The sequence below is a fragment of the Orcinus orca genome, chromosome 5 (assembly GCF_937001465.1).
Source record: "Orcinus orca chromosome 5, mOrcOrc1.1, whole genome shotgun sequence".
NCBI lineage: Eukaryota > Metazoa > Chordata > Mammalia > Artiodactyla > Delphinidae > Orcinus > Orcinus orca.
Genome location: NC_064563.1, coordinates 30,037,411 through 30,063,620, shown reverse-complemented (window position 1 = coordinate 30,063,620; position 26,210 = coordinate 30,037,411). Strand labels below are relative to the sequence as shown.

General features: G+C 40.5%; 2 protein-coding genes across 2 annotated transcripts; both read right to left on the bottom strand.

Moving 5' to 3' along the window:
• Window positions 1-9,526: 9,526 nt before the first annotated feature.
• LOC105748472 (proline-rich protein 13-like) lies at window positions 9,527-10,869 on the bottom strand. The gene has a single exon (XM_033404119.2). It carries the CDS (start codon window positions 10,656-10,658, stop codon window positions 10,125-10,127), a length of 534 nt encoding a protein of 177 aa, XP_033260010.2. The 5' UTR covers window positions 10,659-10,869; the 3' UTR covers window positions 9,527-10,124.
• An 8,215-nt stretch (window positions 10,870-19,084) lies between these two features.
• LOC101286991 (proline-rich protein 23C-like) lies at window positions 19,085-21,422 on the bottom strand. Its single transcript, XM_004278980.3, has one exon. The coding sequence runs from the start codon at window positions 19,841-19,843 to the stop codon at window positions 19,085-19,087; it is 759 nt and encodes a 252-aa protein (XP_004279028.1). The 5' UTR covers window positions 19,844-21,422.
• Window positions 21,423-26,210: the final 4,788 nt, after the last annotated feature.

Sequence of the window (26,210 nt, the reverse complement as noted above, 5' to 3'; positions counted from 1 at the left end):
AGTCCTTTAGGTAAAGCTGTGTTGGAAGGAAGGCGAGGGGCCACGTTGTGGGTTGGGAGTGTTTGGTGGGAGGATGCGGTTTGTGCTGGCAGTCAGAGGCTAGGAAGCTGACCGCTGGAGGCTGGCAGTCAGAGGCTAGGAAGCTGACCGCTGGAGGCTGAGCGGAGTTGTTAGCAAGGTGCAGAGCTGGGGAATCAAGGAGTGTCTTCACGAATTCCTCCACTCGCTTTGGCTGTTCACCTTCTTCGTGCCTCCCTCCAAAACTGAGCTCCTGACTCAGACCCCAGGGGCGTTTAGCATGTGTTTAAAACTCCATTTCTGCAAACTGCCTCTGGGCCTCAGTCCCTGATATCATGCTCAGAACCAGCCAGCTGGTCCGTCCCTTCCCAAGCCCCCTTCTGGGGAGGCAGCTGCCCAGTCTTGGTCCTTCTTTCACCAACTCACTCTCTGATGTACTCACACGTCTTTGGTTCACATCCCATGTCAGCTCAGTTCTGCGGGGCTTTCCTGCACCTGCTGGCCCCACAGGGGAGATGGCTCACCTTGTTCACATATTCTCTCTCTCAGAAGTTTGCTTCTTCAGTTCGCCAACCTGCCCTCAGTCAGGGCCGGGCCTTGCTTTAGGTCTAGGCTGAGGGCTAAAGGGGAGTCTGGAAGAAGGCCACAGGGGTGGGGTTCGGGGAAGGCTTCCTGGGAGAGTCAGGCTGAGGAGGAGTTTGTCAGGGGGCATTGCTTTTCTTTCCACTTCTCCGACCCCTTTTGCTCTTTCCCATGCATTCTTCACCCTCTACTCTGGCGTGTCACGGATGTTTCCCAGCTTCAGCCTCAAGGGATAGAGCTGGGAGGGCCCTTGGAGATCTAGTCTGACACCTGCCCATTTGACAGGTGGGGATAGTGAGGTCCGTAGAGGGGGATGGATTTGCACAGAGTCATGCAGCTCAAGGAAATATGATGGCTAGTTTCTTGTATTGTTCCAGAGTCTGTGTGCCTATGACTTACTCCTTCCCAGCCATAAAAGCTTTCTGCAAAGTGTACACCAGTTCTCTCCTCTGAGTGCTGCCCTTCACTGCCCCTCATCACTGCCTGATGCTCTCCAGGGAGGGATTTGCAGGAGTCTCAGTGCCTTCCTGCTTTGGGCAGAGGATCCTGGCAAGGATGTATCCTGGGATCCTCATGGGACTGTCTCTAGGGAGGGCCCCTCTGGGCTGCTGTCCTTCTAGACTTCGCCTGAGACAGTGAAGTTCACTGTTAAGAGGTGTAAGACTTTGGTCACCTGATTTTAACAATCTGTGAACCCCAGTTTTCTCATCTGCAAAATGAGGATAACGAGAGGGCTAATAGCTTTAATGAGATCATGTTTGAGAAGTCCCTGTTATATAGCAAGTGCCTATCATCAGTGGCTGCTATTGCAGTTCTCTGTTCAATCCTGACCCAGATAGTCATGGTCAGTGGTCAGGGAAGGCATGGTAGCTTCTGGAATGCTGTGTCCAGAGGTCTGTAAGGAGGGAAAGGAGAGGCCGGTGGACCAGGCATTTGACAAGGCCTCTGGGAAAGTGAATCTTCTTACTCCTACCTGATTTTGATGGATAAGTTGGTGGAAGGATGGGAGTGGAATTAGTGGACCACAGGTTAATAAGCAGTAATCTCCTGGAGTCTTTGCCAGTTTGATGGGAAAAGGAAGAAAACTCCAGGAAATGCCCAAAGGTCGTTTCTGATGAGCATGACAAGGACTGATGGTTCAGTCGTTGGGTCCTGGCTGTGTTTTCAGTGGTCTCCATGCAGGCTTAGCTTGCAGGGCTTTGAGCCCATGACAGCCTCAGCTTGATGAGTGGATTTAAAAGGAACCCAGCTCAGAACAGAGTTCATGTTAGAGCCAGGTGTCGGGGGAACAGAGTGACAAATGACTCCCTGGCTGTATTCTCTGAACGCACACACCCACTAGCTGATGAACCCATCCAGGGAAGCACATACCCATAAAATGTCCCTTAGAGCAGGGGAAACTGAGGCACAGAGACCTTGAGTGACAATCTGTTAGTTGAGCAGCTTGGACTAGAATCTGAGTTTGTGGATTCATCTTTTCTCCCCTCCTCCTTTTTTTTTTTTTTTTTGGTAAGGAATTTGATTTTTATTCTAAACACTGAGAAACTATTATTTGTAAGCTGGAGAGTGAGATGATACAATTTACATTAAAAAAAATCTTTACTGAAATATAGTTCACATAACATAAAATACCCTTTATTTTTTTCCTTGACTGAATTATAATTCTCTAAAGCTGCCTTTTTTTTTTTTACATCCTTCCTACAAAATGGAGTTTGCTTCCTGAAACAGTGAACGTTTTGTGAAGCTTACCACATTCCTCTAAGACTATTTGCTTGATAAGAAGACAGTTAAAAGATTTTAAGACAGAAGACTTACAGCAACCTTGCAGGGAACTCTACTCAATGCTCTGTGGTGACCTAAATGGGAAGGAAATCCAGAAATAGGGGATATATGTATACATATAGCTGATTGACTTTGCTCTACAGTAGAAACTAACACACTATTGTAAAGCAACTATACTCCAATAAAAATGTAAAAAAAAGAAACGTTGCTTTGCATTCCTATTCCCATCTTCTTGCATTTCATCAGAAGAACCAATACTTCGTCCTCCCTGAAGCAAATTATCCTTAAAGAAAAACAAAAGTAAGTAAGGTAAAGGGAACAGCTATTTAAAATAGTTATATTCCTTTTAACTTTGTTGTATGCTCTATTTTCACACATTTTAAAATGAGATTTTAAAAACTAAACTAATTTGAAGAAAGCCATAAAATAGATTATTGAGTCCTTATAAAAATATATAGTATTTTAACAGTGATGTGTGTGTGTGTGTGTGTGTGTATATGTGTTTGTAATTGTCATGCTTAGAAAGCATTCTTTGTGGAAACAAAGTACTGTAAGTTCTTGGTACATAGAGTTTTGAAGAGAAGGTACTTAGGACTGACGTCAGAACTACAAGTCCCAACAGGATTGTCCATCCAGCACAATTTTCTTTCTTCACTGTTAACACTGACCAGTGTGCTACTGTGGTCCTGATTGTCAGCTTCTCCATAGCGTGGTTATCCTGTCCTACAAGATCTCCATTTCCTGCCTCTGCCCAATCCCATCATCCTTGCTGCTCTGTCACTCTGACCAAGGGAAAACAAGTCAGAAAATAATCCTTTTTTAAAAGAACAAATTTGAAAATTCTGTTTTTCTTTCTCAACAACTAGTACAGATGGATGCAGTACCTTCAAACTACATTATATATTCACCAATAGAGTGAAGAAACTAAATCATAATCTGGTGTTTCAAAAGAACTATTTTTTAAAAATTTACTTTTTTAATGGGGTACACTTGCTTTACAATGTTGTGCTAGCTCCTGCTGCACAGCAAAGTGAATCAGCCACGTGTATACGCGTATCCCCTCCTTTTGGATTTTCCTCCCATCCAGGTCACCACAGAGCACTGAGTAGAGTTCCCCATGCTATACAGCAGATCCTCACTAGTTATCTATTTCGTACCCAGTGGCATGTATATGTCAGTCCCAATCTCCCAATTCATCCCACCCCCTTCCCCCCCTACAAAAGAACTATTTTTAGATTGTGATTTAACATGGAGAGAAACAAATTCCCCCCCCCCAAAGGGTTAAAATTGTTGGATTAAAAAGTAAAACATCAAAGAGGAAATAAAAAACTATCTGGAGACAAATGAAAAGATGAAAATGGAAACACAAGGATCCAAAAGGTATGGGACACAGGGACTTCCCTGGTTGTCCAGTGGTTAAGACTCTGCTCCGAATGCAGGGGGCCCAGGTTCGATCCCTGGTCAGGGAACTAGATCCCGCATGCCGCAACTAAAGATCCCACATGCCACAATGAAGATCCTGTGTGCTGCAACTAAGACCTGGTGCAGCCAAATAAATAAATATTTTAAAAAACCCCAGCAAAATCTGTGGGACACAGCAAAAGCAGTTCTAATAGGGAAGTTTATAGTGATACAAGCCTACCTCAGGGAACAGGAAAACTCTCAAATAATAACCCAACCTCACACCTAGAGGAACTAGGAAAAGAAGAACAAACAAAACCCAAAGGTAGTAGAAGAAAAGAAATAATACAGTAGGAGAGATAAACAAAATTGATAAACCTATAGCTGGACGCATCAAGAAAAGAAGAGAGGGCTTCCCTGGTGGCGCAGTGGTTGAGGGTCCGCCTGTTGATGCAGGGGACACGGGTTTGTGCCCCGGTCCGGGAAGATCCCACATGCCATGGAGCAGCTGGGCCCGTGAGCCATGGCCACTGAGCCTGCACGTCCAGAGCCTGTGCTGCACAACGGGAGAGGCCACAACAGTGAGAGGCCCGCATACCGCCAAAAAAAAAAAAAAAAAAAAAAAAAGAAAAGGAGAGAGGGCCCAAATAAAATCAGAAATGAAAAAGGAGAAGATATAATTGACACCATAGAAATACAAAGTATCATAAGAGATTACTATGAATAATTATATGCCAATAAAATGGACAACCAAGAAGAAACAGATAAATTCCTAGAAATGTACAATCTCCCAAGACTGAATCAGGAAGAAATAGAAAATATGAGTGGACCAATTATCAGTAATGAAATTGAATTAGTAATAAAAGAAAAAAAACCTCCCAACAAATAAAAGTCCAGGATTAGATGGCTTCACTGGTGAATTCTGCCAAACATTTGAAGAAGAATTAAATGCTCATCCTTCTCAAACTATTCCAAAAAATTGAAAAGGAAAGGAACATGTCTCAACTCATTCTATGAGACCAGTATTACCCTGATACCAAAACCAGACAAAGACACTACAAAGAAAAAAAAAAAAGGAAAATTGTAGGCCAATATCCTTGATGAACATAGATGCAGAAATCCTTAGCAAAGTATTAGCAAACCGAATTCAACCATACTTTAAAAGAATTGTATACCATGATCAAGTGGGAATTATCCAAGGGAAACAAGGATGGTTCAACATCCGCAAATCATCAATGTGATACACCCCATTAAGAAATTGAAGGATAAAAATCATATGATCATCTTAATAGATGTATAAAAAGCCTTTGACAAAATCCAACATTCATTTATGATAAAAATTCTTAACAATGTGGGTAAGGAGGCAACACACCTCAACACAATAAAGGCCATATGGCAAACCAACAGCCAAAATCATACTCAACTGTGAAAATCTGAAAGCATTTCCTCTAAGATCAGGAATAAGACAAGGATGCCCACTCTTGCCACTTTTATTCAGCATAGTATGGGAAGTCCTAGCCACAGCAATCAGACAAGAAAAAGAAATAAAAGGAATCCAAGTAGGAAAGGAAGAAGTAAAACTGTCACTGTTTGCAGATGACATGACACAGCATATAGAGAATTCTAAAGGTGCCAGCAAAAAACTATTAAAACTAATAAATGAATTCATTAAAATTGTAGGATACAAAATTAATATACAGAAATCTGTTGCATTTCAAATTTTATATATAGAATGGATAAACAAAAAGGTTCTACTGTATAGCACAGAGAACTATATTTATCCTGTGATAAACTGTAGTGGAAAAGAATATGAAAAAGAATGTATATATGTGTATAACTGAATCACTGTGCTGTACAGCAGAAGTTAACAAAACATTGTAAGTCAACCATACTTCAATAAAATAAATTAAAAAAAGAAATCGAAAAAATAAAAAAAAAAAAAAGAAATCGGTTGCATTTCTGTACACTAACAATGAACTATCAGAAAGAGAAATTAAAAGTATCCCATTTACAATTACATCAAAAAATACCTAAGAATAAATCTAATCGAGGTGAAAGAGTTGTACTCAGAAAACTATGAGACACTGATGAAAGAAATTGAAGATGACACAAACAAATGGAAAGATATAATATGTCATGGATTAGAAGAATTAATGTTGTTAAAATGTCTGTACTAGCCAAGGCAATCTACAGATTTAATGCAATCCTTATCATCATACCCATGGCAATTTTAACAGAACTAGAACAAATAATTCTAAAATTTGTATGGTAACACAAAAGACCCTGAAAAGCCAAAACAATCTTGAAAAAGAAGAACAAAGCTGGAGGTATCACATGCCCTGATTTCAAACTATACCACAAAGCAACAGTAATCAAAACAGTGTGGTACTGGCATAAAAACAGACATGAAGATCAATGGTGAGGATATGGAGTAAAGGGAATCTTCATGCACTGTTGGTGGGAATGAAACTTGGTGCATCTACCATGGAAAACAGTATGGCAGTTCCTCAAAAAATTAAAAATGGAACTGTCATATGATCCAGCAATTTCACTTCTGGTTTTTTTCCGAAGTAAATATAAACACTAATTTGAAAAGATATATGCACCCATATATGCATTGCAGCATTATTCACAATAGCCAAGGTATGGAAACAACCTAAGTGTCCATCAATAGATGAATTGAAAAAGAGGTGATATATGTATTACTCAGCCATAAAAAGAATTAAATCTTGTCATTTGCTACAACATGGATAGACCTAGTGGGTATTTTGCTAAGTGAAATAAGACAAAGACAAATATTGTATGATCTCACTTATGTGTAGAATCAAAAATCAAATAAGAGTAACAAAGCAGAGTCATAGATACAGAGAACAAAGAAGTGGTTGTTAGAGGGGAGGATGGTGGGAGATGAGTGAAATGGGTGAGGGAAATTAAGAGGTACAAACTTCCAGTTAAAAAATAAATGAGTCACGGGGATGAAATGTACAGTGTGCAGAATACAGTCAATAATAATGGAATATCTTTGTATGGTGACAGATGGTAACTAGACTTAACATGGTGATCATTTTGAAAAGTATGGAAATATCCAATCACTGTTTTGTGCGCCAGGAACTAACATAGTGTTGTAGATCAATAATACTTCAAAAACAAACAAACAAACTCATAGAAAAAGATCAGATTTGTGGTTACCAGAGGTAAGGGGTGTAAGGAGGGGGATTTGGATGAAGGTGGTCAAAAGGTACAAACTTTCAGTTGTAAGACAAATCAGTACTAGAAATGTAATGTGCAACATGATGAATATAACGAACACTGCTGTGTGTTGTATGTGAATGTTGTTAAGAGAGGAAATTTTGAGTTCTCATCACAACAGAAAATGTTTTTTCTTTTTCTCTAATTTTGTTCATGAGATGATGGATGTTCACTAAACCTACTGTGCTAATCATTTCATGATGTATGTAAGTCAGATCATGCTGTATACCTTAGATTTATACAGTGCTGTATGTCATTATATCTCAATAAAACTGGAAGAAAAAATATAAATAAAACAAATACTTTCCATTGTTCATTTCCTATCCTTTTCTGTGTATGTGTGCAACATAATTATATCTATCTATCTATACTGCAAAATGATCACCACAGTAAGTCTAGTTAACATCCATCACCACACAGAGTTACACATATTTTTTCTTGTGCTGAGAACTTTTAAGATCTACTTCTTAGCAACTTTCAAATATATAATACAGTATTGTTAATAGTCACCATGCTGTACACCACATCCCCAGGACTTATTTATTATATAACTAGAAATTTGTACCTTTTGATGTCCTTTACCAAAAACCCTCCCCCTTGCCTGCCTCTGGCAACCACCAACCTGTTATGTGTATCTATGAGTTTCTTTACTTTTTCTTAGATTCCGCATATAAGTAAGATCATACAGTATTTGTCTTTCTCTGACTTATTTCAATTAGCATAATGCCCTCAAAGTCCGTCCGTGTCACAAATGGAAGAATTTCTTCCTTTTTTAAATGGCTGAATAATATTCCATATATATGTGTGTGTATATCACATTTTCTTTTTTTTTTTTTTTGCGGTACGCGGGCCTTTCACTGTTGTGGCCTCTCCCATCGCGGAGCACAGGCTCTGGACGCGCAGGCTCAGCGGCCACGACTCACGGGCCCAGCCACTCCGCGGCATGTGGGATCCTCCTGGACTGGGGCGCGAACCTGTGTCCCCTGCATCGGCAGGCGGACTCAACCACTGTGCCACCAGGGAAGCCCTTTCTTTTTTTTTTAAACTGAAGTATAGTTGATTTACAATATAGTGTTAGTTTCGGGTATACAGCACAGTGATTTAGTTGTGTGTGTGTGTGTGTGTGTGTGTGTATTCCTTTTCAGATTCTTTTCCCTTATAGGTTATTACAAAATACTGAGTATAGTTCCCTGTGCTATACAGTAGGTCTTTGTTGGTTATCTATTTTATATATAGTAGTTTGTATCTGTTAATTCCAGACTCCCAGTTTATCCCTCCTCCCATCCCCTTTCCCCTTTGGTAACCATAAATTTGTTTTCAACATCTGTGCATCTCTGCGTCTCTTTCTATTTTGTAAATAAGTTCATTAGTATTTTTTTTTGGCCATGCTTCATGGCTCGTGGGATCTTAGTTCCCTGACCAGGGATCAAACCCCTGCCCCCTGCAGTGGAAGCACAGAGTGCTAACCACTGGATGACCAGGGAATCCCCATCATTTGTATCATTTTAAAATTAATTAAATTAAATTTACTTTTATTTTTTTGGCTGTGCTGCGTGGCTTGCAGGATCTTAGTTCCCTGACCAGGGATTGAACCTGGGCCCTGGCAGTGAAAGTGTCAAGTCCTGACCACTGGACTGCCAGGGAATTCCCAATGTATCATTTTTTTTAGATTCCACATATAAGCGATATCATATGATATTTGTCTGGTTTACTTCACTTAGTATGATAATCTGTGTTGCTACAAATGGCATTATTTCATTCTTTTTGATGGCTGAGTAATATTCCATTGTATACAGGTACCACATCTTCCTTATCCGTTCATCTGTTGATGGACATTTAGGTTGCATCCACGTCTTCGCTTTTGTAAATAGCGCTGCTATGAACATTGGGGTGCATGTATTTTTTCGAATTATGGTTTTCTCTGGATATATGCCCAGGAGTGGGATTGCAGGAGCGTATGGTAGCTCTATTTTTAGTTTTTAAAGGAACCGCCATACTTTTCTCCATGGTGGCTGTACCATTTTACATTCCCACCAACAGTGTAGAAGGGTTCCTTTTTCTCCATGCTCTCTCCAGCATTTATTATTTGTAAACTTTTTGATGATGGCCATTCTGACTGGTGTGAGGTGACACCTCGTAGTTTTCATTTGCATTTCTCTAATAATTAGTGATGTTGAGCATCTCTTCTTGTGCCTTTGGCCATCTGTATGTCTTCTTTGGAGAAGTGTGTATTTACCTTTTTTTTTTTTTTTTTGCGGTACGCAAGCCTCTCACTGTTGTGGCCTCTCCCGTTGCGGAGCACAGGCTCTGGACGCGCAGGCTTAGCGGCCATGGCTCATGGGCCTAGCCGCTCCGCGGCATGTGGGATCTTCCTGGACTGGGGCACGAACCCATGTCCCCTGCATCGGCAGGTGGACTCTCAACCACTGCGCCACCAGGAAGCCCTGAGAAGTGTGTATTTAGATCTGCTGCCCTTTTTTTTTCTGAACAGAGACCAGGAGAAACAGGTTTATTTGGACTGAGAGTTGGAGAGTGAGAGGAGGACCTGAGATAGCATACTGAGCTAAGGGGTAGAGATCAGTTTCCAAAATGGCAGTCAGAGCTCATCAGACAAATGGACTCCACTTCCCCGCAGCCTTGCAGTGAGTGCAATCAATAAAAGGCCTGCTGGGAAATGTTTATTTGCCACTAAATCACCCAAGCATGCCACAATTACAAGAAAGGTACAGGTTGTCTTTTCCTTTCCATAATTAAATTTCCACAGCATCTTCCCAATCATGAGTATTACAAAAGAAAGTAAAAAAATCACATTTTACAGATCTTAGACTTGTCTTCAGCATTTAGCTCAAATCTCACCATCTTCAAAAAATAGTTCTCCTGCAAAATTCACCAGCTAAAAGTTCTATCCAAGCAGTTGGAGGATGGCCTTTGCTAGCCCATAGCAATTCTTTTCACAGCAGAGTGAGGCTTAGATTGCAGGGGTGGCGGGGGGAGGGACACAAGGGCTAATTTCCCCCAGTACAAGATGGCCTCTGAAGCTTGATGGGAGAGCAGAACTGGAGAGACTTGAGGGAAGGGTCCAGGCCTTGTATTCAGTCAGAGTCACTGCTGGAAGAGCAGGAGGAGGAGGAGGAATGCTTGCCATGTTTGTGGTGTTTCTGCTTCTTTTTATGAGCTTTTTTCATTTTCTTTTGCATCTTCTTGTCAATCACCATTCCTGGTCCAACCATGCCAGGAGCCAATGTATTCACAGGACACATACCAGGGGCAGGTGGTGGGTATGGAGGGGGGTAGGGACCTGAGGGTTGGCATCCTGGATACCCTGGTTGTGGCACAGGATGACAGGGCCCACCAGGGGGAAAGGCTGGATTCCCCTGGGGTGCTCCTGGGGGAGTGGGAAAGGGACCTGGAGGAAAGGTAGGGGTGGCAGGTGGTGGATGGGCAGGATTGCAACCTCCAGGGTACCCGACGTTGGGGGTGTGTGGATATGGCCCTGGCTGCCCGGCATTGGGATACCATATGTTCAGGTATTTCCTCCAGCCCAGGAATGGAAAAGGAAGGAAACTGAGGAATCCAGGCATCCCGTCACCTCTACACCACTGCTTGGGCGGACTCCTGCTGCCCATTTTTTGATTGGGCTGTTTGTTTTTTGATGTTGAGCTGTATGAGCTGTTTGTATATTTTGGAGATTAACCCCTTGTTGGTCGCTTCATTTGCAAATATTTTCTCCCATTCTGTAGGTTCTCTTTTCATTTGGTTTATGGTTTCCTTTGCTGTGCAAAAGCTTTTAAGTTTAATTAGGTCCCATTTGTTTATTTTTGTTCTTATTTCCATTACTCTAGGAGACGGATCAAAAAAGATATTACTATGATTTATGTCAAAGAGTGTTCTGCCTATGTTTTCCTCTAGGAATTTTATAGTATCTAGTTTTACATTTAGGTCTTTAATCCATTTTGAGTTTTTGTGCATGGTGTTAGACAGTGTTCTAATTTCATTCTTTTGCATGTACTGTTCAGTTTTCCCAGCACCACTTATTGAAGAGGCTCTTTTCTCCATTGTATTTTCTTGCCTCCTTTGTCATAGACTAGTTGACCATAGATGAATAGGTTTATTTCTGGGCTTTCTATCCTGCTCCATTGATTTGTATTTCTGTTTTTGTGCCAGTACCATACTGTTTGGATTACTGTAGCTTTGTATTGTAGTCTGAAGTTAGGTAGTGTGATTCCTCCAGCTTCATTTTTCTTTCTCAAGATTGCCTTGGCTATTTGGGGTCTTTTGTGTTTCCATACAAATTAAAACTTTTTTTGTTCTAGTTCTGTGAAAAATGCCATTGGTAATTTGATAGAGATTGCATTGACTGTAGATTGTCTTCTGTGGTATAGTCATCTTGACAACATTGATTCTTCCAATCCAAAACATGGTATATCTTTCCATCTGTTTGTGTCATTATATCACATTTTATTTATCCATTCCTTATTTTTTTTGAATTTTTACCTTTTTTTAAACATCTTTATTGGAGTATAATTGCTTTACAATGGTGTGTTAGTTTCTGCTTTGTAACAAAGTGAATCAGTTATACATATACATATGTTCCCATATCTCTTCCCTCTTGCATCTCCCTCCCTCCCACCCTCCCTATCCCACCCCTCTAGGTGGTCACAAACCATTGAGCTGATCTCCCTGTGCTATGTGGCTGCTTCCCACTAGCTATCTATTTTACGTTTGGTAGTGTATATATGTCCATGTCACTCTCTTACTTTGTCACAGCTTACCCTTCCCCCTCCCCATATCCTCAAGTCCATTCTCTAGTAGGTCTGTGTCTTTATTCTCGTCTTACTCCTAGGTTCTTCATAACATTTTTTTTCTTAGATTCCATATATATGTGTTAGCATATGGTACTTGTTTTTCTCTTTCTGACTTACTTCACTCTGTATGACAGACTCCAGGTCCATCCACCTCACTACAAATATCTCAATTTCGTTTCTTTTTATGGCTGAGTAATATTCCATTGTATGTATGTGTCACATCTTCTTTATCCATTCATCCAATGATGGACACTTAGGTTGCTTCCATGTCCTGGGTATTGTAAGTAGAGCTGCAATGAACATTTTGGTACATGACTCTTTTTGAATTATGGTTTTCTCAGGGTATATGTCCAGTAGTGGGATTGCTGGGTCATATGGTAGTTTTATTTTCAGTTTTTTAAGGAACCTCCATACTGTTTTCCATAGTGGCTGTATCAATTTACATTCCCATCAAAGCCCAGAGATAAATCCATGTACATATGGTCACCTTATCTTTGATAAAGGAGGCAAGAATATACAGTGGAGAAAAGACAGCCTCTTCAATAAGTGGTGCTGGGAAAACTGGACAGATACATGTAGAAGTATGAAATTAGAACACTCCCTAACACCATACACAAAAATAAACTCAAAATGGATTAAAGACCTAAATGTAAGGCCAAACACTATCAAACTCTTAGAGGAAAACATAGGCAGAACACTGTATGACATAAATCACAGCAGGATCCTTTTTGACCCACCTCCTAGAGAAATGGAAATAAAGATAAACAAATGGGACCTAATGAAACTTAAAAGCTTTTGCACAGCAAAGGAAACCATAAACAAGACCAAAAGACAACCCTCAGAATGGGAGAAAATATTTGCAGATGAAGCAACTGACAAAGGATTAATCTCCAAAATTTACAAGCAGCTTATGCAGCTCAATAACAAAAAACAAACAACCCAATCCAAAAATGGGCAGAAGACCTAAATAGACATTTCTCCAAAGAAGATATACAGATTGCCAACAAACCCATGAAAGAATGCTCAACATCATTAATCATTAGAGAAATGCAAATCAAAACTACAATGAGATATCATCTCACACCGGTCAGAATGGCCATCATCAAAAAATCTAGAAACAATAAATGCTGGAGAGGGTGTGGAGAAAAGGGAACCCTCTTGCACTATCCATTCATTATTGACAGACATTAAGGTTGTTTTAATATTTTGCCTATTCTAAATAACGTTGCAATGAACATGGGGTGCATATATCTTTTTGAGTTAATGTTTTTATTTCCTTTGGATAAATACCCAGAAGTGGAATTGCTGGATCATATGATAGTTCTGTTTTTAAGTTTTTGAGGAACCCCATACTGTTTTCCACAGCGGCCGCATCAATTTACATTCCCACCATGCGTGAAGGTTCTCTTTACTCCACATCTTCACCAACAATTGTTATTTGTTGTCTTTCTGATTATAGCCATTCTGACAGATGTGTGTGGTTTTGATTTGCATTTCCCTGATGTCTAGTTGATGTTGAACACCTTTTCACACACCTGTTGGCCATCTGTGTGCCTTCTTTGCAGAAATGTCTTTTCAGATCCTCTGCTCATTTTTTTTTTTTCCTGCGGTACGCAGGCCTCTCACTGTTGTGGCCTCTCCCGTTGGAGAGCACAGGCTCCAGACGCGCAGGCCCAGTGGCCATGGCTCACGGACCCAGCCGCTCCATGGCATGTGGGATCCTCCCGGACCGGGGCACGAACCTGTGTCCCCTGCATCGGCAGGCGGACTCTCAACCACTGTGCCACCAGGGAAGCCCCTCTGCTCATTTTTTAATTGAAAACAATCTTTTGCTGTTGAGTTGTATGAGTTCTTTATATATTTTGGATATTAGCCCCTTATCAGATACATGACTTGCAAATATTTTCTCCCACTCTGTAGGTTGTGTTATCATTTTGTCTATGGTTTCCTTTGCTGTGCACAAGCTTTTTAGTTTGATTAGGTCACATTTGCTTATTTTATTTTATTTTTTTTTGCGGTACGCGGGCCTCTCACTGTCGTGGCCTCTCCCATTGCGGAACACAGGCTCCGGACGCGCAGGCTCAGCGGCCATGGCTCACGGGCCCAGCCGCTCCGCGCCATGTGGGATCTTCCCGGACCGGGCAAGAACCCGCGTCCCCTGCATCGGCAAGCGGACTCTCAACCACTGCGCCACCAGGGAAGCCCACATTTGCTTATTTTTGCTTTTGTTTTCCTTGCCTGAGGAGACCGATTCAAAAAATATTGCTAAGAATGATGTCAAAGAGCAAACTGCCTATGTTTTCTTCCAGGAGTTTTATGATTTCAGGCAGGTCTTACACTTAAGTCTTTAATCAGTTTTGAGTTTATTGTTGTATATGGTGTGAGAAAGTAGTCCAGTTTGAATCTGTAGCTGTCCTGTTTCTTCAACACTATTTATTGAAGAGGCTGTCATTTCCTCATTGTATATTAACTGACCATATAAGTGTGGATTCATTTCTGGGCTCTCTATTCTGTTCTGTTGATCTACACGTCTGTTTTTTGCTAGTACCACAGTGTCTTGATTTCTGTTTGCTTTGCAGTATAGTTTGAAATCAGGGAGCATACTTCTAGCTGTGTTCTTCTTTTTCAAGATTGTTTTAGCTTTCCAGTTTCTTTTGTATTTCCATACAAATTTTAGAATTATTTGTTCTAGTTCTGTGAAAGTTGACATTGGAATTTTGATAGGGATTGCATTGAATCTTTATTTTATTTTTAAAGAATAACTTTCAATTACAGCAGCTTTTATTATCTTTTAAAATTTTTAATATTTATTTATTTTATTTCTGGCTGTATCGGGTCTTAGTTGCGGCATGCTGGATCTTCGTTGTGGCATGTGGGATCTTTTCGATGGGGCACGTGGGCTTCTCACTAGTTGTGGTGTAGGGGCTTCTTTCTAGTTGCAGGACACGGGCTTAGTTGCCCCGTGGCACGTGGGATCTTAGTTCCCTGACCAGGGATCGAACCTGCGTCTGCTGTACTGGAAGGCAGATTCTTTACCACTGGACTACCAGGGAAGTCCCAGCAATGTCTTCCGATATGAAAAAATTTCATCCCTACTTCAAAATATATACAAAAATGAAATCCTAAGAAATTAGGTATCTAAATTGGAAAAAAATTTAAACCATTAGCAGAGAGTGTAGGAAATATCTTTTTGAGCTTTCTTGGGAAACATTTTTAAAACTGACCCAAAAAGTAGAGACCATAAGAGACTGTGAAATTTCACCGTATGAGAATTATAAGGGCATGTACAATTAGACAAGTTAAAAAACAAGCAGCACACTGGAAGAAAATATTTATAAGCTATAAAACATAAAGGATTAGTAGCTTGAATATATAAAAATTTTCAAATGAATAAAGAATAGTCTCATAGGTCTAATAGAAAAAAAGACTTAAGGATATAAACTGACAATAAGCAGACATGAATATATCAATGAACAGATTTCTACTCAGTTGTATAAAGGAAGTATAACTTCTTCATTTACATAATTGACTTCATCTTCCTCCTGAGCCTCCACCTCATTGGTATGGGGGATTTGGAGTTGGGGGTTGGGGAATAGGTACACTGTAAACTTTCCAGATAAGTGAATCTCAGACATTTTTGGTTCTCATTCATCTTCAGATAACACAGCACCTTTTTGTAAATGTTTCCCGTTTGGATTCTCTCCTCCTTTCCTTGCTTCTCCTTAGGATGGTGGCTGGGAACATGGTAGGTGGCGATTAGCCAATCTGAGTACCATCCTCCATCTTATTTTCCCCAGATTCTTAAATGGGAAGCAAGGAAAAAACCTCCTTTTCTTGGCCTTTGCTTCAGCTAATGCTAAGGATTTTTACTCATAGAAGCTGAAAGTCATGATACATGTGAGTGATGAATGCTTACATTCTCTATTCTGTCCCTCTTTTATTTTCCACATCCTACTCTTGGGTAAGAGTGGCCTTTTCCTCTTTCCATTCTCATCCAGTTAGGACTCTTCAGTCCTCTCTGCATGATGATTTCTATTAAAATTCTATGTTCAGTCTTCCAAACATTGCTGTTGATATTTAAAGGTTGCTTAAGAAATTAAATGTAACTTTTCTGTCTGGAGAAAGATTGATTCTCATGACACTTGCCTAGTAACTCCAGGCTGAAAGCTAACCTCTTTAATCTGGGTTGTATCTGTCCTCCCCACCGAAAAGATTAAAGCCATTAGACTTGATGGGTGATAAGCTGAAAGACAGTAAGACATACAATGTATGAAAATATATCTGATGAATGGATAAAGAAGATGTGGTACATATATATAATGGAATACTACTCAGCCATAAAAAGGAATGAAATAATGCCATTTGCAGCAACATGGATGCAACTAGAGATTATCATACTAAGTGAAGTCAGAAAGAGAAAGACAAATATCATATATCACTTATATGAGGAATCTAAAACATGACACAAATGAACCTAAGTGTGAAACAGAAACAGAATCACAGACATACAGAACAGACTGGTGGTTGCCAAGGGGGAAGGGGTTGGGGGGGGGATGGAGTGGGAGGTTGGGGTTTAGCAGATGTAAGCTTTTATATATAGAATGGATAAACAACAGGTCCTACTGTAAAGCACAGAGAACTATATTCAAGATCCTATGATAAACCATAATGGAAAAGAATATTAAAAAAAGAAGGTATACATATGTATAGTTAAAAAAATTATTTATTTGGTTGTGCCGGGTCTTAGTTGCCGCAGGTGGGCTCCTTAGTTGCAGCACATGGGTTCCTTAGTTGCAGCACATGGGTTCCTTAGTTGTGGCATGCATGTGGGGTCTGGTTCCCTGACCAGGGATCGAACCCGGGCCCCCTGCATTGGGAGTGTGGAGTCTTAACCACTGCGCCAGCAGGAAAGTCTCTATATATGTATAATTGAATCACTTTGCTGTACAGCAAAAATTAACACAGCATTGTAAATCAACTATACTTCAGTTAAAAAAGAGAAAATATAAATGAAATTGCTTTAAAAAATATTATTCTCATTACATGTGAAAAATTGCACTATCTTACCAGTAGCTAGGAAATTGCAAATTTGAAAAATGAGATACCACTGGCAAACAGTTTAAAGTTTGGTGAAAGACTGCTAGAGGCTGTTTAAACTGTTGCAACCACCCAAGAGAACAATTGGCACTATGAAGAAAACTGTAAATGTATATATTATGCCACCCGTCAATACAACTTCTAAGTATACTTCCTAGAGGAACTCTTCCTCAGTTGCATAAGATGACAAGTGTGAGGATATTCACTGCAGTTTCGTTTGTAATACTAAAAACTACGCAAATATCCATTAATAAATTAACAAATAAAATATAGTATATTCATATGATGGAAACAAAAACCTTCAGGAGAAATGGACCATATATATATCTATAAGTGATGATTTCAAAAATAACTGAGGAAAAATGTGAACTGAAGAATATAATGCCAGTTATAAAAATTTAATTGTTCACAAAGCAACATAAACATTGATTATTTATATCTCCATACATGTAGCATTCATGTATTGACTAGAATGATACTCCCCAAATTCATGATGTTATGAGAATCCTCTGGGAATGGGCAGCAGGAAATGGGGATCAAAGGATATGACTACATTATCTTTAATAATTTCTTTACAGTAAAAAAGACTTTAAAGAAATAGTACTAAGAAGTAACAGCTGCCAAGTCTGGGTGATGGGCTCATGAGCATGAAAAAGTGCTCAGTAATAAATTAGACCAGGGAATTCCCTGGTGGTCCAGTGATTAGGACTCTGCACTGCTGAGGGCCTGGGTTTGATCCCTGGTTGGGCAAGTAAGATCCCACAAGCTGGAATGTCCATGATGTGAAGCTGAGTGTGTCCTCGCGTGTAGCAGTTCTTCTTATCACCCCCATGGGGAAATCAAGGCAAAGCCTAGACTGCCATGAAATTAAAAATTAGCCATTTGATTGTTAAAGTACAGGGGAATATGGCATTGTACAAACTGTTTCTTTAAGGAAAAAAATCATAGCTTCCCCTTTCCTCCTTCCATTAAATATTGCTTTCACTCATTTTTTCGTTGTATTTTTAGAAATATTTCCAAAAAGTCCAGTGTATTACATTTGTGCCATTTATTCATTTATTTATTCAATGTGCATTTATCTTGACTGACCAGCTCCGGGGAAAAGTGTTAGGAAAGCAAGAAGAAAGGAAAAATGAAAGTCGGTGATCAGACTTCATTTAAATATTCAAGACCTATATGAAGAAAATTATAATTTCTTTACTGCTAGTTAAAGACCAGAATAAATGGAGATGAACATCAAGATAAAAAGAACCATATCTGTGGTGGACAGTGTGATGCACCAACCAGAATCTTCTTCAGTGAGAGTTGTTTCCATAACTGGCTTCAGCTATTATCCCCTTTATAAACTGTCTCCAGTGAGGAAAGCTGCCTTGCCCAGAGCCATGGCCCTTCCCTGGTTTCTCACACCGAAAGACTGATGGATGAGGGAATTGGGCTATTTCAACCTAACCTGGGACAGCTCTGACCAGCCATTCTAACTCCAGAGCTCCCAGTGAGGTTGGCTGAGGCTGTCGCTGGACCTCCTATACCTCGTCTTCTCTCTCTGACCACTACTGTTTACTTTGCTTCTCTTTCACAAGGATCTTCTTAATAATATTGTGCATGCTAAAAAAAAAATGATCAGAAGCATTTCAGAGGACACTGCGGAGGTCATACAGGTAAAACTACAATTACAAAAGGAAGGAAAAAACCTGGAATGGAGAGAAAGAAGAGATGCATGGGAAGGTGATGAAAAAGGGGATAAACTGGAAAAATATTGAGGTGAGTTTGAGGCAAGAGTAGCGGTGAAACAAGAAAAATGGAGTTGGCCGAAGGTGACAGAGGTGGAAGAAACAGCTCATGCAGCAGTGGCAAGGGATCTAAACATCCATGGTTGGCTATATGTGGTCTACCCTTGTGAAAAGTCCTTACCAGAATCTACTTTTGTAAAAAAATCTTTTTGCTGCTGTCGATCAAGGCATTTTGCTTAAAAAAAAAAAAAACAAAACCTGAAAACTAACAAAACCAAAATAAAAAACGCAGCTGCCCACTGTCCATGAATGAAGATGCTGCATCTCTGAGCGGTGGCATGGGCTCAAAGTGAGTGTAGGTAGATCACTAAGTGCCGGAAGCTGGGTGCAAGGAATTGTGGGAGGCAGTTCATTCCGGGATCAGGCATTTTCCGCCCTTGAGCAGAGGACCATGAGAGGGCGTTGGGGGCGCTCGTGAGGACCCGGACAAGGAGAGGGAGGTAGAGGTTGGAGTGGTGGGTCGGGGAAGGGCTCCGGAAGGTGCAAGTACAGGTTGTCGTCATGGTGAGGAGAGCCTCTCTCTGGACTGGGGTTGGGCGCCCGAGGCCAGGGCTCTGGGACAAAGCCCTGCGCGCTGGGGCCTGACACCCTTGCCGCGGGGCTGCGGAGCCCTGTGACGTAGCCGGCTTCAGCATCCATCCCAGGCGGCAGGAACTCGGCGTCCGCGTCCTCCTTGTTGGCCTCTTCTTGGCAGGCGATCTCTGGGACAGCTGCGCACAAGAATCCCGGCTCCAGGGCCATGTACTCCCCTGGAGCGCTCAGGAAAGCGCCCCGTCCCAGGCCCTGTCCCCACGGGCCTTCCACACCCGAGCCCAGGAGGGCCTCGGGGACCAGCATGAGGATGTGATCTCCGAGAGACACTTGCAGCACGGACGTGGGCTCGGGCTCCAGCAGCAGGTCGACGTCGTCCAGGGGCAGGTGCAGGCCACAGCCGGCGGGCAGGACCACCATGGAGGTTAGCGCGCCCTTGGCCAGGGGCTCAGGCACGTTGTCCATGCTGGGCACCGCCTCAGCTTCGGGTTCCTCCATTCGATGGCGCTTACCAGGGCCAGGTCCTCCGGGCTGCGGCCCCCACCAGTCCGCAAGGTAGGCGATGGGGCTGCGGGGCCGGCTGCCCATCACCTTGACCGACGGACCTGCGGGCGGCGGTCCCAGAGCCTGGCAGAGGGCGAGGAGGCGCTCGGTCCTGCACGCTGTGACGAGTCACGATGACAGGTGAGGCAAGCCGGGACGGGCCGAATGGGGCGCAGGACAGCGCGATGCGGGTCGAGTCCTCGGAGCTCTGGGGTCACCTCCCGAGAGTACCGCAGTCCAGGTTTCTAGCGGAGCTGCGTCTGCAGCTGGGTTGGGCCTCGGGCGTTGGAATCTTCAGCTCTTCACGCTGACCCCTATGCTCGCTGGATGATTAACAACATGGGATGTCATGTGACCTGCGGCTGCCGGGAAGTCTCAGTGTAAGCCCCGCCTTCTGCCAGAGAGAGGATTGGATCAGCGTTAGTGCAATGCAGTAGCGGGAGCGTTTTGTTTTTTTTTAAACGAAAGTGTAGCATAATACTCCTTGGGTGCCCGTATGCGGCCCAGTGGTCTTTATTACTTTTATTCTTGGGAAAATATCCAAAATACAATCTCATCAACTGCTTGCTTACTTTTAGAAGTAGCTTATGTCTAATGTCTTCTAAGATTTTCCATGAGGCTATGAAAAGCCTTTATCCCATCACCAGTCACTCCTTCCCAACCCTACCCACGTGGTTCTTGAAATTCTTTTCACCCAGGAGACAAATTAGAAATGCAATTTTTCTTCGGTAAAAAAACTTGAAAATATTCAAGTGAAATGGACTGATTGCAGTTTTTGTTGTTGTTTCTGGAGACCAGTATGTGGTAATTATTAATAACAGTACGGAAATTTTATCATGAAGTTAGCCTTTGTCTTTAAACTTGCTGTCTGACGTGTTATAATGAGTGTTTAAAAAGTTAGTTTATTCACTTCTCATTAGTGAAGGTCAGAGGAGAGAAGGAAATTTTACAAAATTAAACACCAGGGTTGTGTTGGACTTGGGAATTAAATACACACATGTTTAACTTTAAAACAGAGATCTTTGACATTTTACCTATACGCTTATGGCAAAAAACCTAGATGTGGAATTGCTGGGTGGTAGTGTGTGGCACCGGAACAATAGGAGAGATAAAGCCAGACTGCTTTCTTAAATAGTTGTCCTAATTTATATTTCTGTGAGCAGTGGGTAAGTGTTCCCTTTCCACCACATCCTTGCCAACACTTAGTATGGTTAGATTTCTAAGCATTTTCCAATCTGATGGTATTTCATCATTTATTTATACTGTATTTCTCTGATTACTTATAAGGTTGATCATGTTTTCATATGTATTGGCCACTTGTGTAACATCTGTGTAGTATGTGTTTATGTCTTTTGCCCATTTTTGGATGTTACTGAATTTTGGAACTTCTTTTATATTTATGTGTGTTGAAATTATCTTTTCCCATTTTGTGGCTTGTTTGTATTCACATTCTTTATAGTGCCTTTTGATAAACAGAATTTCTTAACTTTAATATAGTTTCAGATGTATTAGTGTTGTTCTCTATGCTTTGTAATTTTTGTGTATTGTTTAAGAAATACTCCCTATTCCAAGATAATTTTTATATCTTCCGAATATTTAAATCTTCGCTTTTCAAAATTTAAACTCTTTATCCAAATCCAGATTTAAAAATGATTGTTTTCTATGGATGAGACAGTGATTCAATTTCAATTTTTTCCTCATTGTGCATGTTGACCCAATTCTTTTATTGAAAAGTGCTTTCCTGGGACTTGCCTGACAGTCTGTTGGTTAAGACTCTGTGCTTCCACCGCAGGGGACATGGGTTTGATCCCTGGTCGGGGAACTAAGATCCCACAAGCTGCGCAGCATGGCCAAAAAATAAAAAATCTTTTCTCTTTGAACTGCATCATTTCCTGGGTTACATACTTTTTGGTTTACGTGTGGATATGTTTTTCATCTATTATGATGCACTGATTTAATTGTCTAACCAGAAGCAATTTCACGCAATTAATACTTTTAATACATTGTTTGCAAAATATTTAACATATAATAATTAATACAATACTAATTAAATTAGTATACTTTCATAATAAGTTTTTTAGTCGACAAAATCTTTGTTTATGACCATTTTTGAAAAATGGATTTATTAAGCAAAGAATTCCTGGTCAAAACACTTGTTTTCTAGCAGTACTGCTATTATTCCACTGTTTACTGTCTTCCATTGCTGTTTCTGAGAAGTCAGTTGTCTGACTGAATTGCCTTTTTATTGTAGTTGTCTTTTCTTTCTGCTTATAAAAAATATTCTCTTTGGATTTGGTGTTTTGTGGGCTTATAGTAGTCTGTCTAAATGTGTATTTTTTAAAATTTATCAATCTTGAAAGTTGTTGTGCTTCCTGAATGAGGACACTATACTATGTCCCAGAACTATGTATATTCTTGCAAATAGGCTTCTTTTCCCTTTCTTCCATGCTGAAAGTCTTGCCACCTCTACCTGCCATAGGATCATGAAGACTAATTTCATCATGCCTTTTACTCCTGTTCATTGTAGGAAACTGTTCATCCCTAATATCTCAGATTAAAAATCTTCAAATACTCAGTACCTGGCCTTTTCTCACTACCTCATATCCTTCTCCTTTTCATTCTGCCTTCTGGAACTCATAGTCAATCACAGAACTAAAAACTCTTCAACTTCCGTGATATTCCCTTTAACTTTCTTTTTATAACTGAAACCTGCTTCTTCTGAGTTCCCTTTTTTCCCTGGAGGCTTCTCAAGTGGAGACTATTTTCTCTCACATACCCCTAGTACCCATGGCTGGAGGTACAGTGTATGTTATTCTTGCTCCTCATTGATGTTTCCCATTCATATCTCCATTATTCCTGAATTTCACATCATCAGAGTATAACCACTGTCTAATCCGTCTTGGTGCAATCCTCTACCCTCTTTCCAACTGTAGGACGCCTCTCCCTCACTCCTTAAATGTTTTTTACTCTTGGCTTTCTGTCACTCTCTATTGTTATTTGGTTGTACCAGGTCTTAGTTGCTGCTTGTGGGCTCCTTAGTTGTGGCATGCAAACTCTTAGTTGTGGCATGCATGTGGGATCTGGTTCCCTGACCAGGGATCGAACCCAGGCCCGCTGCATTGGGAGCATGGAGTCTTAACCACCGTACCACCAGGGAAGTCCCTCTGTCACTCTCTCTTGATGCTGTCATAATTCTTGGTGATTTCAAAATGCACATTAGGTAGTTTTTACAGAACACTGGTGTATCTCTATCTTATACCACTCCCCTGCATTCTAGACTCCCATCTCTCACTTCCTACTAAACATCTCCACTGAATATGTAACAGGCACTTCACATGACATATGTCCAAAATTGAACATTTTTTTCTATATGTACTACCCTTAGGTCTTTCCAATTTCAGAAAATAACAATTGCATTTTTTTTGCCCTTGTCCCAAACCCTAAAGTTATCCTAGCATCTCTCTCACCTCTTGCATGAGGAAATTCTGTTTTCTCTGTCTTCAGAATGTATCCAACTACATGCCACTTCATATCACTCCTCTTCCTATTACTTTAATGTAAGGCACCGTTACTTCTTGTGTGAATTATTGTACTCCATGAAGGCAGTAATTTTTAACTATTTTGTTCTTGGCTGTACTCCTGGAGTTTGGAAAGGTGCCTGGTACATAGTAGGCACTTAATGCATGTTTGTTGAATGAATGAGTGACTGATTTTTTTCTGTCATCACATCTGGAGAATTTCTCATTCATTATTTCTGTGAATAAAGCTACTTCCTGTGCTTTCAGTGTTCCCCCTCTCTATCTACAACAGTCATGTAGTAGAACTACTCCCTCTCTGATAATGTCTCTTAGTCTCCCTTTCATATTTTATGTTTTTACCCTCCTTAGCTTTATGGATGATTTCTCTAGCTCAGTGTTTCCATTTTCTTTTTTTAATTTTTATTTTATATTGGGATATAGTTGATTTACAATGTTGTGTTAGTTTCCAGTGTAACAGCAATGTGGTTCAGTTATACATATACATATATCCATTCTTTTTCAGATTCTTTTCCCATATAGGTTATTGCAGAATATTGAGTAGACTTCCCTGTGCTATACAGTAGGTCCTTGTTGATCATCTATTTTATATATAGTAATGTGTATATGTTAATCCCAAACTCCTAATTTATCCCTCCCCCCACCTTTCCCTTTGGTAACCATAAGTTTGTTTTCGAAGTCTGTGAGTCTGTTTCTGTTTTGTAAATAAATATCATCTTTTTAGATTCCACTTTTAAGTGATATCATACGATATTTGTCTTTCTCTGTCTGACTTACTTCACTTAGTATGATATTCTCTGGGGCCATCCACGTTGCTGCAAATGACATTATTTCTTTTTTATGGCTGAGTAGTATTCCATTTTATATATGTATCACATCTTCTTTATCCACCCCTCTGTCGATGGATATTTAGGTTGCTTCTGTGTCTTGCTATTGTAACTAGTGCTGCAATGAACACTGGGGTGCATGTATCTTTTTGAATTAGAGTTTTATCCAGATATATGCCCAGGAGTGGGATTGCTCGATCATGTGGTAGTTCTATTTTTAGTTTTTTAAGGAACCTCCATACTGTTTTCCATAGTGGCTGCACCAACTTACATTCCCACCAGCAGTGTAGGAGGGTTCCCTTTTCACCACACCCTCTCCAGCAATTATTATTTGTAGACTTTTAAATGATGGCCATTCTGACCAGTGTGAGGTGATACCTCACTGAAGTTTTGATTTGCATTTCTCTAATATTTAGTGATGTTGAGCATCTTTTCATGTGTTTTTTTTTAAATATAGATTTATTTATTTATTTATGGCTGTGTTGGGTCTTCCTTGTTGCTCACGGGCTTTCTCTAGTTGAGGCGTGCGGGGGCTACTCTTCACTGCAGTGCGTGGGCTTCTCATTGCAGTGGCTTCTCTTGCTGGCGGAGCATGGGCTCTAGGCACGCAGGCTTCAGTAGTTGTGGCATGTGGGCTCAGTAGTTGTGGCTCACGTGCTCTAGAGTGCAGGCTCAGTTGTTGTGGCAAACGGGCTTAGTTGCTCCGCAGCATGTGGGATCTTCCCGGACCAGGGATCGAACCCGTGTCCCCTGCATTGGCAGGTGATTCTTAACCACTGCTCCACCAGGGAAGTCCCTCATGTGCTTTTTGGACATATTTATTTCTTCTTTGGAGAAATGTTTATTTAGGTCTTCTGCCCAATTTTTGATTGGGTTGTTTGTTTTATTGAGCTGCATGAGCTGTTTGTATGTTTTGCAGATTAGTCCCTTGTCAGTCGCATCGTTTGCAGATATTTTCTCACATTTTGTGGGTTGTCTTTTCATTTTATTTATGATTTCCTTTACTGTGCAAAAGCTTTATGGGTGACTTCTCTAGTTCAGTGTTCCCATCCATTTTTAATTCTGTCTAAACTGTTGTTTAACCCATTCACTGTATTTCTCACTTCCATGTTTACAAATTTAATCCCCAGAAATTTTCTTTAGTTCCCTTTTAAAGTTGCCATATCTTTTGATATTTTTTCTTAGCTACACTTATGTTGCCCTCTTTTGTGTCCTCAAATCATATTAATTTTATTTTAAGATAGTTTATATATGATAATTCATCAATTTCAATCATTTGAGGGACTGATTTACCTTTTCCTTGTTTTGAATATTTCTCATTTTTTCTTACTTATGGTGGTTTCTTCCCTTATGTGTTCTCTGATTTTGGATTATAAGTTTAGAATCACAAGAAGGTCATCTCTGAGAAGGTACTTAGCCCTGAGTATAAGCTGTATTCTCAGAGAAAATTTGTTTTACTTTTGCCAGGTTAACCGTCTACCAGAGAATATCTTGAACTAAACTGTCACCTACCCCCTATTCTGTTCAATTCTACCTGGAGCCAAGGCTGAGACAGATACATTTATGTCCCATCTCCTTTTGTTTTATGAGGTGTTTTTTTTTCTTTTTCTTGTTAGATTAGCTATTGGAGGTATTTTCTGGAAGCCTGGGATTTTTTTCAGGGCTGTGTGACCCGGACTTTTATTCGCTCCCCCATAAATGGGCCATTAAAACCAAAGCTCTAGGTCATCATAGAATGTTAGGTATCCCCATGTACCTTCTTGTTTTAGCATACACTTTCCTGTCTGGGTTTGTGATATGTCATCATTTTTGACCTTGGAAGATTTCTCTTACATTTTTACTAGCTGTGATATGCCTTTAAAATATTAAAATAATTTTTATCCATCAGTTTCATGAGTGTTCCTCTTGAGGATATTTTGTACTGTTTGGTTCACATGTTGCTAAAAATGGGTACCCTCAGTTATTTCTAATGTAGATTATGAGGCTCTTGCAATAGAAGGTATAATTTTGCAAACAGGGCCATCTTCCCTCTTCATAATAATCAGATAA

Excerpts from the sequence above, each read along its gene's own strand:
- LOC105748472 (XM_033404119.2), bottom strand. The coding sequence starts at position 10,658 with ATGGGCAGCAGGAGTCCGCCCAAGCAGTGGTGTAGAGGTGACGGGATG.
- LOC101286991 (XM_004278980.3), bottom strand. The coding sequence starts at position 19,843 with ATGGGCAGCCGGCCCCGCAGCCCCATCGCCTACCTTGCGGACTGGTGG.